At 45.5% G+C, this 13668-nt stretch overlaps 1 protein-coding gene across 2 annotated transcripts in view; it reads left to right on the top strand.

Moving 5' to 3' along the window:
* MPHOSPH8 (M-phase phosphoprotein 8) overlaps positions 1-13668 on the top strand; it is a 248377-nt gene that overhangs the window by 51302 nt on the left and 183407 nt on the right. For both annotated transcript variants that reach the window (XM_029602497.1, XM_029602498.1), the window contains exons 4-7: positions 2847-2955; positions 8306-8560; positions 9385-9507; positions 9599-9687. In XM_029602497.1, coding sequence (XP_029458357.1) covers positions 2847-2955; positions 8306-8560; positions 9385-9507; positions 9599-9687 — 576 coding nt within the window. The remainder of the gene's footprint in view (positions 1-2846; positions 2956-8305; positions 8561-9384; positions 9508-9598; positions 9688-13668) is intronic.

Consider the following 13668-nt stretch of genomic DNA (forward strand, 5'->3'; position numbering starts at 1 on the left):
TGCAAACCTTTGTCCAGGCGCAACCAGCCCCGGCTGTACACTTGCCTCAAACTCCGCTGGAAGCACAAGTCCTTCCCAGAACCTCTTGAGGCTCTCAAGGCATGCCTCTCCTAACCAAGAGCATCCCGGATGGGGATCCAGACACCTCAGATGAGGAAACTGACTCCCTGGAAGAAGGGGAAATCCCCCCCAGGGATGGAGCCACCCCGCACCATGCTCCAATTCTTCCACAAAGACGACTTACCAGCCCTCGTGTCCCAAACTATGAAGATACTGAGTCTCCCAGGCACGGACCCTACATTGGAACAGAAAAAGAATCCCATGTTGGTTTACCTCCGTAAAGCCTCATGCTATTTTCCTATGTTGGAGCCCATCAAGGAACTATTGACCTGGAATGGAATGCTCCAGAGGCCAGTTTTAAAGGGGAATGGGCAGTAGAAGCTCTATACCTGCTGGAACCCACGCCAAGGAACTTCTACGCTTCCCTAAAGTAGAGACTATGATCTGTGCTGTCTCAAAATGCACCACAATTTCTGTGGAGGGAGGAGCAGCACTGAAGGACGCCCAAGACAGAAGGCTGGAAGCCATCCTTAAGCAGTCCTTTGTTTCAGCAATGACGCTACAAATTGCCTCCTGCTGTGCCTTGATGGCACATTCCTGTTTGTTCCTCTCCAGAGACGCTACCACGCCTGGGGAAGCGATGGAACCTGCGGTCTCCTTTCTCACCGATGCTACCGCAGACCTCGTGCGCACATCATCCAGGGGTGTCGCCGGTGCAGTGGCGGCCAGAAGACTATTATGGCTCCGAAATTGATCGGCTGACGCGACTTCCAAGGCAAACCTCACAAAAATGCCTTTTAAAGGATCTTTCCTATTCGGGACCAAACTGGAGAAGTTAGCCAACAAATGGGGCGAATCCCCAGTACCTTGTTTACCTAAAGACAGGAAAAAAGAACATATCAGTGCTCCTCCCCCAGAAGAACCAAGGGTAGAGGATCACAGCGTTTTAAACCTTACAGGAACACACAGTCCAAGCACCTCGTACTTCAGGAAGGTTACAGTCCTTTCGGAACAAGCACATTGAGAGGAGCAAGCTCAGGGGCAGGCTCCAGCCGTTCCCCACAATGAGAAGATGCAGACCCATCCACAGGAAGAAGACATAGGGGACAGACTTACCCTCTTCTACCAAAGATGGGTCAAAGTAACATCGGACAAGTGGGTCCTCTATCATTCGAGAGGGGTACTCCCCGGAATTCCAAAGCATCCCCCCCAGACAAATTTATGAGATCACCGTGCCACTCCCACTCCAAGAGACTGGCAGTGGAAACCACATTAGCAAAACTACTCAGCCTGAAGTGGCCGGTGCCTCTATGGAACCTCCAACCTAGTACTAGACTTCCTAGCAGGGGAATCCTTCAGACCAACAAGCGGTCTGTCCCTATGCCTCTTGACCTTAAAGACGGCATTCTTGATCGCAATATGCTCAGCTCGGCGCATCTCTGAACTTCAAGCATTATCTTGTCGAGAACCATTCCTCAGGTTCACCCCAGGCACCATACATCTGCGTACGGCACCATCCTTTCCCAGTTTCATATGAACCAGACCATATCCTTACCATCTCCAGATGAACACAGAGATTCAGAAGACTCACACTTCCTTCGCCACCTGAATGTAGGCAGAATCCTAGTCTGATACCTCAAGAGATCGGAATCCTTGTGCAAAACTGATCACCTGTTCGTTCTTCACAGCGGGAAGAAACAAGGGGAAGCGGCATCGCGGGTGACCATAGCCCACTGGATCAAAGAAGTCATTAATGCTGCCTACATAGAGGCAGGAAAACCACTACCTCTACAGGTCAAGGTGCATACTACAAGGGCCCAGGCAGCCTCCTGGGCTGAAACCAGGCTGCTTTCGCCAGCTGAGATCTGTCGGGCGGCGACACGATCCTCCCTACACACCTCCAGGTGCTACCACCTGATTATCCAGGCCAGGGAGGATACATCCTTCGCAAGGGCAATGCTAAGTGAGCCACGGGCAGCCTCCCAACTGGTAGGGGAGTAGCTTTTGTACATCCCATTGGTCCTGAGTCCATCTGGCTACATGCTAGGAAATGGAGAAATTACTTACCTGATAATTTCGTTTTCCTTAGTGTAGACAGATGGACTCAGCATCCCGCCCATGGCTGCTCCAGAAATAGAGAACCTCGGATATCAATCTTGAGACTGTAAGGGTAAGCCACGGCCTACCTCTATGTTAAGACACCCACAGTTACCTAGGTGTCTGCATTTATTGTTTCAGTGCACCGGCGGTCTCCAGTGCCAAAACGTTTTAAATATATAATCAGTTGAACCAGTTCAAGCTTAATCAAGTATACTCAAGTGTAATCAAGTATTAAGCAACATATATCCACACTGGCTTTTCGAAGAGAATACTGAAGAGCTAAGCATGCTGCATGGGTATATGTAGGCTGATGTCAGCTTTGAAATCTGACTCTGTCTCCCATCTGCTATCAGGAGACCACAATACCCATTGGTCCTGAGTCCATCTGTCTACACTAAGGAAAACAAAATTATCAGGTAAGTAATTTCTCCAATATGTTAAGGGGAAAAAAAACCCTTTTCCTTTGGATTTTTTTTTTTTAAGTCTCAGCTGATGGCTCATTTTTCAACTATTTTCTCTTCCCTGGTCCCAGTTCATACAGGTAAGGATGAACATTGTTGCCTGCAGTATTGAGTCTGGAGAGGGATGCATGATTTGGAATCCTCTTTGGGTCTATATTCTGAAACGATAGTGAATTCTTAAGCTATGCATATTAATAAAGTTTAGAATCCCACTTTCATTTTTAGTTTGTTTACCAAGATAAGGAAATGAAGAAAATTGAACCAACAAAAGAAAAACCCAGAAAAAAACATGACTCTGAAAAGGAAAGCAGAAAAGAGCAGAGGGGAATAAAGAGTAAGTAATGGAACAATGGAAAGTGTTAATGCAAATCAACAGAAAAAACTTTTGAAATCAAAGGGAAGAGTAAATGCAATGTTTCATAAATGTAGTGTGTTTAGCATAGATGAGGGCCTGTTTTTAAAATTTCATATTCGAAACTAAAACTCCCCAAAAAAAGTGACAAATGTAGAGAAAAATGTATTATGTTTTTTCTAAATTTCTCTGCAAGGGCTATACAAAACTCGGCTAGAACATCTTGGTCAGTACTTCTCAACAAGCAAAAAAAAATAATAAAGATAAAGGAACTTTACACAGAAAAAAAACCCTCTCTCATTCACAAGCTCCCATGATCAAGACTCCAGGTGAAGCTCATTATCCTGAACTATATCATGCAGCACCTTATATCAACTGAAAGAAACAACAGGACTCCCATTCATCAATCAAGCCAATATTTTCTCAAAAATAAAAGCTGAATACAAGCAATTGGACACATTCTTTGTTCTACAATGTATTATTACATAAGGATAATACTCTCTTAACACAGTCAATAAACAGTATTTATTTGCATTCATAAAAATCTAAGAAAATCTCTGCAGCAGTTCAACATTATGGCACCTACTTAAACATAGAAATGATGCCAGAAAAGGACCAAATGGTCCATTCAGTCTGCCCAGCAAGCTTGTGGTAGTATCTGCCATACCGTGCTTGTTATCCCCTTTCTTATCAGTTTCCCAGACTGTAAAAGTCAGGGCCCTTGTCAGTTGCTGTCTGAATCCAATTCCCTTTTATCCTGTTCTGTTGAAGTAGAGAGAAATGTTGGAGTTGCATCAACCGTATCAAAGCTTATTGGTTAAGGGTAGTAACCACTGCACCAGCAAGTTACCCTCATACACTCTTTTTTTTAATTTTCAGCCTTTAGGGATCCAGTGTCTATCACATGCCCCTTTGCATTCTTTCACTGTTTTTGTCTTCACCACCACCTCTGGAAGGGCATTCCAAGCAGCCAACACCTCTCCATGAAGAAGTATTTCCTGACATTGGTTCTTAGTCGTCCTCCCTGGAATTTCGTTTCATGACCCCTAGTTCTACTGATTTCTTTCCAACGAAAAAGGTTTAACGATTGTGTGGACTCCAGTACTGAACATAGTACTCAAGGTGATGTCTCACCAAGGATCTGTACAAGGGCATTACCATCTCCTTTTTCTTACTGGTTATTCCTCTCTTTGCGGCCCAGCATTCTTCTAGTTTTAGCTATCGCCTTGTCACATTGCTTCACCACCTTCAGATCACCAAACACTATCACACCAAGGTCTCCCTCCCACTCTGTACACATTTGTCTTTCACTGCCCATCACATACAACTCTTTTGGATTTCTGCATCCCAGCTGCATGACTTTGCACTTTTTGGCATTGAATCCCAGCTGCCAAATCCTTGACTAGTCTTCAAGCTTTTGTAAAACATTTTTCATTTTCTCTATTCCTTCACGTGTGTCTACTCTGTTGCAGATCTTAGTATCATCCACAAATGGACAAATTATCCTTTCCGCAATGGCATTCACAAAGATATTGAACAGAACCAATCCCTGTGGCACTCCACTTTACACCGTTCTTTCTTCAGAGTAGGTTCCATTTACCATTACACACTGTCTCCTGTCAGTCAACCAGTTTGCAGTCCACACCACTACCTTGGCACCCACTCCCAAGCTTCTCATTTTGTTTGTCTCCTGCGTGGGACCGTATGAAAAGCTTTACTAAAATCCAAGTAAATCATATTGAGCACTCCTGCCTGTTTAATTTCTCTAGTCACCCATTCAAAAAAAAAAAAAAAAAATCTGATTTGTCTGACAGGACCTTCCCTTTGTGAATCCATGCTGCCTCGGATCGAGCAACACACCAGATTGTAGATAGATCACTGTCCTTTTCTTCAACAGCATCTCCATTAATTTTCCCACCACCAAGGTGAGGCTAACTGGCTTGTAGTTTCCAGCCTCTTCTCTGCTCCCACTCTTGTGAAACAGTACCACCACTGCTCTCCAATGTCACGGCACCTTTCCCATTTCCTGGCACATTATTCAACTCCTGAACTACATGCAAAATAGGGTGTTATGGTTTCAGTAAGCAAACATTCTATGGCAATTCTTTAAAAAGAAAAAGAAAAATCTCTCCGTGGCTGCTACCTAAACACACAGACTTATTGGTACCATTTTAAATTCACAGGCCAAACACAAACTGATTGTTCTGGGCTTCACAGCATCAAACCATACATCATATTAACTCAACAGAATTCCATCATTTGCGTTCCATTAACTGTCCTAACTCACATTTGTATAAGTTATTCCAAGCTATACATCATAAAAGTTTACGTTCCAATATCAGAAAGTGGTCCTTAAATGTATATAATATAGTGTCAAAGAAAAACAAATGTAATGCAAACATTAGCTGGAATGAAGAGGAATGACAGGTCTTCCTAGCCATATGATCCCATTTTTCTCCTTTAATATTTCCTTTGAAAATTTTTCTTTTGATTTCACATTGACAGTTTTTCTGATGGCATAAGAAAAGACTTGAATTCAGAATTTGCCCACATTGCAAGCAAAAAATATCCATCAGTAGTCATGTGACCTGCTACAGGTATCTGAGTGAGGATCATGTGTCCCTCTGCAGCATCTACTCTAGAATGTCACCAGGGGCATTAAGTTCTGAAAGATGAGACTATTTTCTCATTGTTACATTTTCCAGGTTACAGGATGGCCCCATGAGTGGCCTAACTCAAGCCTTGACCGCCGACAGGTGTTTGCGGCCAAAATACAGCCAGCTTCTATGAGCCACTTCATCCTGTGGACTCCAACAGATCTTTGCAGCTGGAACACAGCCAGCTTCTAGGCCCTGCTGGGCGCAGCTTAGGATGCCGCCGTGTTGCCTCTCCTCCAGCCCCCACAGGCACGTGCGCATCTGACGGTCAGACACTTAAATGGCCTGAGGGGGGGAACTCTGCTGTGGCGTCCTTTGATGACAACATGGGCCCTACAGTATAAAAGACTCCCTCCAAGGAGCAACAGACAGCTCAGCAACAGGTTTCCTGCTAAGAGCAGTGCATGTTGCTCCTGTGTTTCTGACTGTCCTGCATTCCAGCTTGTTCCTGTTCCAGCCTTGCCTAGCCTGCCTTGCCTAACCAGTCTCGTCCACCTTGCTTCACCTAGTCCATCTTGTCCAGCTTGTTGTCTCGTCTGAGTTTCTTCCAGTGTCCACTGTGTGTCTTCATTCCTCTCTGGCCTGATCTTCTGGTATTGACCTCTTGCCTTGGACCTGACCTCACTTGCCTGCTGCCTGGACCTGACTTCTTGCCAAGGGCCCAGCCATGCGTGTCTGCTGCCTGCCCTGACCTTGGCCTGTCTCTTACTTCTCCAGTCTCTTGCCTGTCCTGACTCTGGCAAGCTCTCGAACTCTTACTCTATTGACCACTCTAGGGACCACGTAAGCCCTGCTGGCTACCAGAATCCAAGGGCTTAACCTGTAGGGAGGTAACTGGTATAGGTGTAGCTCCAGCATGTCCTGCTTCAGGGCACGTTCAACAGCTGTCAGCATAGGCCTTGTAGGTTTGCTTACAAGGCAGTGTCAACAATGCCACAGCACCAAGGGCTCACTTCCACACCTCTCATCACACTCATGTTGAGGATTCAAAGAACATATGGGTCCACGAAACTGGCAACAGATACTTTGAAAATAAACATGAAGACCATGGAGCTATGCCGTCTACTAGAGGCTAAGATGTGCCAAGGGAAGGTAGTGACTACTTCATCAAAGCCTAAGAATAGGCTTAAAGAATGAAATGGGTCTTTACTTTCATTTTGCACTGTCTATTGGGCTCTGAGCACTTGAGCATGGAACAATAAGAAATGGCATCAAGGGCCCATCAAAAGATAAGGACAAATTATGCCAATCTTTCACAAGACTCCAAGAACAGAGGATACTGGAATGTGTTCTCTACCCAGCATATTCACCATGACTGTTTATAGAGGTCCATCTTTGAGCTTTTGGGTCACCTTGAGATGACCTAAAGAGAGTCCATTTTCATGCTGAGAATCATTGACTCTTTGACTCAGTAATCTTTAGGAAGAACTTCAGAGGCAAGTAGCAGAAGCGGTTACTCAATGCATGAAGAGTGCTGTGTAGCATAGATTGACAGCTTCAATTTCACATGAAATGACAAATGACCTGCTTACTACTGTCTACCCTGTCCAGCCAAGTGTCTTCATCGTGTCTATCTTCAAGGCTTGTTGGTGCCAAATCATAGAAGAAAATCCTCTGAGAAGGAAACTTAGCCAAATGTTCATTGATGGCCAGTTCAGATGCCCTCTGAGTCATCCATTGGTGTCAAAAGGTGGTCAGCTCTAGACTTGACACATCCTCTGTCATCTCCAGTCTACATAAAAAGTGACTCTGAGTATTCATATTAGTCTCCTTGCACATCTGAGGAGATATGTTCTAAAGAGGAATTCTTACCTGAATTTCCCTTGAGCCCATTTCCTCCACAGGCAAGGAGTACGTCTCTACTAGAAGACATCTCCTTTTCAGATTATAGCCAAATCTATTCCCATTTAGTTGCAGGTCAAGGAAGAGCCCCATTTTTGGCCTCCTCAAGTACCTGGATTCCTCAACAGTTGGTGACAGTGACTGCAAGTTCCATGGGGAAACTCATTATTGCCCTTCCTGAGATCAACTCATTTCTATAATCCCTTACTTTTAAACTTTACTGTTCTGCTGCCCTTTCTTTGTTTTATAGTTGTGGATCCACCTTCTACCATATCTGTGAACAAGGCAGTCTTGGAGCAGCGTGCCCTGTATTCTAGCAACTGTGGCCATTTTTTCAAACTCTTCTAATTATTTTTACCCTGTTAGCCATGATTTCTAGTTTTCCTACTATTGTCTTGGTGTTAAAGCCATTTGTAAAGCAAATTTAGCTACATATCACCACTTTTGATACTGAGTGTATTAAAAAAAACAAACAAAACTAAAACAAACCACACACACTCCTTTCTACCATGTTTTCTATCATAGGGAGGCTTCTATCTTTTTTCAATATTTTATCTTTTTTTAATCATTGAACAAAATGTTTACATTTTTAATACAGAACCATTTATTTTAATACCACCCCATATGCACCTGTACTAGTTTTATTAGCAAAGTATTAGATATTTCTTGTTTTTATGCTGTAATGTTTACTGTCTGTTCATATACACTGTCAATTCTCTGCATTACCTGCCTGCATCTTCTACAATATTTTATAGCTCATCATTGTTGTTGTCTTTAGTAGTGTCTGGTTCCAGTGTTCACTGTTAACTTCGGACATCTTTCTCTTTTTACAGTTCCCAAAGAAATTAAAAATGCTTTTGATACATTTCAACTAACTCCAGAAGAAAGGGGTGAATATGTAGAGAATTACAGGAAAAAGGAGGAGTCTGCATTTGATTGTAAACCAGATGAATGCAAAGCTAGAGAAACTAAACAAGGGTACAAAGAAAAGAGGAGTGCAAAAGATGAAATGGACATCTGGTCATTCATTGCATCTGAAGGGGACCAAGAGATAGCAGACAGTGGGCAACAGTCGCAGGACAATGCTGGTGAGTACAAGTTAGACTGTGTCTTTTTAAAAAGAAACTCTTCCAGTTATTAACATGGCACATTATAAGCATTGTTGTTGCTTTCACTTGAACATTATTAGCTATTTCATGCCACTTATTTCCATAATCAAAGCATTAGTGTCTGTCTCCTCTACATATGTCCCCTTTCTTTTGAAAAGAAAGACTAAAGGGGAACCATAGAGCAGCTTGATAGGGCAATCTTATTTTAAAATGGTATTGTTTTAAATCTCTGCATCTTGTCTGTAGTTCTCATAGGCTTCAACAGGAAAACTGCCTCATAGTGCTCCAGAGAAAAGTCTTTTTTTTTTTTCTTGGGGTTTTTTTTCTGTTTCTTTCTCTTCCTGGTGGCACTACATAGATTCTGGCACAAATGAACCTACCCTGGTGTCATTTTAATATTACATCAGCCTTGACATCCTGCTGTCACTTATTTATCACAGCTGCTTAGGAGAAGGCAACTGCTTGTTTCAGAAGCTGGAGAGTTTGTACTGAGCTTAGCTACTTCATTTTTTATTCCCTCATCTCGTTTCTTCTCCACCAGGCTACTGGTGGACTGGAAACGAGTTATGATGGTCTGTTTAATAAGAGATCTTAGCATTTTTGAAAATGCCTTTCTATTGGTTGTGTAACGACCAGTCTACCAGTATCTATGGCATTTGCCATTTGAGGTATGACATTATAGATGATCTGTACTGAATTGAGTCGATTCACTAAGGAAAATCCCTATGTATTTGGTTGTCAAAAAGGAGGAAAACTTTCTGTTGGGTTTTCTGTTTAACAAAAATGTTTTTAATTTAATTTAGATGACAAACAAGTTCTTAGTTTGGGCATGGACTTGCAGTTAGAATGGATGACCCTGGAGGACTTTCAGAAGCATCTTGATGGAAAAGATGAAATTCTTCCAACAACAGAATCCATATCAAACAGTGAGTGATAGACCTTTGGGAGAACATTTATTTTTCTATGTAGGGCAGAAACATGAAAATATTTAGATCTTATTGATTCTGTTTTCTTCAGATGTGCTGAGGGATGCTGTTAAAAATGGAGACTACCTGACAGTGAAGTGTGCACTTAATTCCAAGGAAGAATATAATTTAGAACAAGAGGTAAATGTCATATACATGATCTGTTTTCTAGCAAGTTTTGAGGTCAGAATCAGATTAAAATTACTATTTGTATGTTTTTGAAATGATGTATTCTTAGTTTTTATACATTTTTACCACTTTGGACAGCTCTTTTTGTGCTGGGAAGATAATTGCTTAAAAGAACTTAATGTATACACAATGCAAACATCAGAGGATACAATATGTAATCCTCTTTCCCTGTACGTACCCAGATCAGTCCAGATAGTGGGTTGAGCCTCCTGTCCAGCAGATGGAGACAGAAAAACTCAAAAGGTATCCTATATCAGGACAGTGCTCCCCTTGTGTCCCTTCAATATTTCTCTGTCTCCAGCAGATGCAGATAGTAGAACCTGTGGTTCCCTTTCTTTACAGCAGTTTCTTGGATTGTGAAAGTTCCTTCTTTCCTTACTTATTAAGGATCAAGCAAGTATTTATTGATTTCAACCTATTTAAAAAAAAAAAAAAAAAGACTTTATTCAGCAGGAACAGAAATTCCAGTCTCCTTGCTCTTACTAGGGCCTAGGGGGGACCCTGTCCCTTTGATTCCTTCAGCCTAGGACCCTATCCCGGTAGCCTATTGCCTGGCTCAGGGGTGATACTGGTGGTCCAGTCCCTCCCCCATTGAGACCCCTGAGAAGTTCCATGCCTCGGGTCTGTAGCTGACAGAGGTTTCTTCCTCTGTTTCTTTAAGCTGCTTCAAAAAAAAACCCAAAAAAATTTGAACGAGAGCACTTTACTTTCTCAGTACCTTAGACAAGGACAAGCAATTTACGGGGGAAGGAGTGGAGAGCAGAGCTATTTTTACTCTCCCGCTCGCAGCCAGGCACAGGGGATCCTTGCCGTTTTTCCTGCGGCAGCCCCTCACACCCCCCCACCCCCCACTTCAGGATGCCGAGGTCTCCATTTTGTATTGCTTGTGGAGAACCTGCTTCGCGGCTCTCCTGTGAGGGAATTTGCTCGAGTTGTTTACCCGGCGGGGAAGGGCCCTCGTTGGTGCAGGAGAAATCAGCTGTTCGAGTCAGAGCCGGCAAGCGTGCTGCCAGGCCGGCCCCGTTCGCGAAAACCGTGGGAACGGCAGCCATTTTGTCGGTGGATACCGAGCCTGTTTCCTTACCAGAGGGGGGAAGGGAATTGGAATTTCCTCATTCTCCCCCGATTTAAGCCCCATGGGTCCTTCTGATGTGGTACCTGACCCCTTGGACGAGGTACCTCTCCCCCCTCCTTCAAGGCCAGGAAAAGCTCCCGCTCATTTCTTCACGGATTTTGTACTTTTGCTACATAAGGCTTATGTGGCCATCTTGCTGCAGCATGAGGAGCCCTCCACAGACCCCCTCCCCCACCTCCTGTGAAGGTTCCTATGGGCCCTCCATCTGCCAAAGTGCCTCGGGTATCCAGACCAGGTTTCCCTGTCTCCCAAGGGACCACTCTGATTAGGACCATACCCAGGGGGCAAAACCCGCCGGATCCTCCTACCCCACCCTCTCAGATTCCATACTCTGACCCGAATGCTGATGCTCTCACTCAGAATCCGCCGGTCAAGGGGGACGACCCGCGGGTCTTACGCTTGTTCCAGTGGGAGGAGCTGGACCCGCTCATACCTTTTTGTTTTGGCCGAGCTAGGCATAGAGGCCCCTCTGGAGGAAACACAGACTACCCTGAGTTCCAGTAACGTAGACCCTGTCCTGGTGGCTTTGAGAGCCTCTCCACGTACCTTCCCTTTACATCCTATGCTAATGGAATTACTACTCCGAGAGTGGGAAGCTCCTGACTCCGGCTTACGGGTCAGCGGAGCAATGGACAAGTTCTATCCCCTCCCGGGCCAGTACCTAGAGATGCTCAAGGTCCCTAAGGTGGATGCTTCGGTATCTGCTGTAAGAAAGAGAGCCACCATCCTGGTGGTCGGAGCGACAGCTTTGAAGGACCTTCAGGATCGGAAGAGGATTTTTGAAGTCTTACGCTCGGTATTCGGGCAACAGTTTGTAGCAGTCTCGTGCAGCAGGCAAGCCTCAGGTGGGTTCAACAATTACTCAGCACCCAAGACCTCCTGTCTGGAGAGGCGGAAAGGCGGAGCAGCTGGAAGCCGTGGTTGCATATGGGGCTGATGCCCTCTATGATCTTCTCAGGGTGCAGGCCAGAGCCATGGTTTCAGCAGTGTCGGCCAGATGACTCCTCTGGCTGCGAATTTGGACAGCAGACTCTTCTTCTAAATCACAGTTTGGGTACTCTCCCTTTCCAAGGGTAAGTTGCTTTTTGGGGAGGACCTGAAACAGCTTATTAAATCTTTGGGTGACAACAAGATTTATAAGCTGCCTGAGGACCACCCTAAACAATCAGTCTTTTTTTTTTTCCTTCGTGCTCTCGTTTCCGGGGGCAGCGCAGGTACAACAAACTGCGGGGGGCTTCCCAAAGAAATACCTCCACTAGATCTCAATCATGGTCTCATTCCTTTGGTGGACGACGTTCATTCCGGGAGGGTAACCCTCAAGGATCGCCATAAAGTCCTCCCAATGAGATGTGGCCGGCCCATTCCTCCATTCCCAGCTTAGGTGGACGTCTGTCCCTATTTCTTGAGGAATGGGTCAAAATTACTTCGGCTCAGTGGGTCCTCGAGGTAATCGAAAGAGGCTACGCTTTAGAATTTGCTTGGTACCTCCCTGTCCGCTACTTAATCTCTCCCTGCGGGAGTCGGAAGCATCCATCTATATGCCAGACTCTCAACAGGCTTCAAGAGCTTGGTGCCATAGTCCCGGTTCCCCTGGAGGAACAAGGGTCCGGACAGTATTCCATCTACTTCGTCGTCCCCAAAAAGGACAGCTCCTTTCGACCAATCCTGGACCTCAAAAGAGTCAACAAGGCCCTCATGGTCCCCCATTTTCGGATGGAGACCCTGAGGGCGGTCATAGCAGCAGTTCGCTCAGGCAAATTTCTTACTTCTCTCGACTTGACGGAGGCCTACCTTCACATCCCAATCCATCATTATCATCAGAAGTATCTTCGTTTCAGCATCCTGGGACGGCACTACCAGTTTCGGGTGCTTCCGTTCGGACTCACCACCGCTCCACACACATTTACTAAGGTCATGGTGGTAGTGGCGGCCTTCCTCCCCTGGGAGGGAGTCCTAATCCTTCCTTACCTGGGCGACTGGCTCATTCAGGCAAAGTTGGAGAAACTCTGCACGATAGCAGTCAACAGCCTCTTGTCATTCCTCACCTCCCTCGGGTGGATAGTGAACTTCTCCTAGAGCATCCTCAAGCCCTCTCAGGTCCTGGAATTCTTAGGAGCATGCTTCGACACCCGCATGGGCAAAGTTTTGCTGCCCAAGGCCCGGGCGCTCAAGCTCATAGATCAAGTACAACATCTGTTATCTCTCCGTACCCACAACCTGGGACTATCTCCAGGTCCTGGGCTCTATGGCTTCAACTATAGATTTGGTTCCCTGGGCCTTCGCGCATATGCGTCCTTTACAGAAAGCTTTGCTGTCCCGCTGGAAGCCGGTCTCGGAGGAGTTTCAAACACCCCTACCACTCTCCGACTCTACCATCGCCAGCATGCAGTGGTGGCTCTCTCTCGCTCACCTGTTGAAGGGGAAGCCTCTAGAGACACCCCAGTGGATTATGGTTACAACGGATACCAGCCTCTCTGACTGGGGAGTGGTGTGTCAGAATCGGTTTACACAGGGACAATGGTCCCCAGTCCAATCCCAGTGGCACATTAATCGTGTGGAGGCCCGAGCACTGGCCTGGCACTCAAGACGTTCATTCCCTTGCTCCGTCACAAAGCTGTGCGAGTCCTATCCGACAGTGCCACCACAGTAGCTTACATCAATCGCCAGGGTGGCACCAGGAGTCGTCTGGTGGCCCTGGAAGTCAGCAAGCTGCTCTCCTGGGCGGAGCGCCATCTGGGTCGACTGGCAGCCTCCCACATTGTGGGGAAGGAGAATATTCAAGCAGACTTCCTAAGTCA

Source organism: Rhinatrema bivittatum, chromosome 5 (genome assembly GCF_901001135.1).
Source record: "Rhinatrema bivittatum chromosome 5, aRhiBiv1.1, whole genome shotgun sequence".
In the NCBI taxonomy this organism is placed as follows: Eukaryota; Metazoa; Chordata; class Amphibia; order Gymnophiona; family Rhinatrematidae; genus Rhinatrema; species Rhinatrema bivittatum.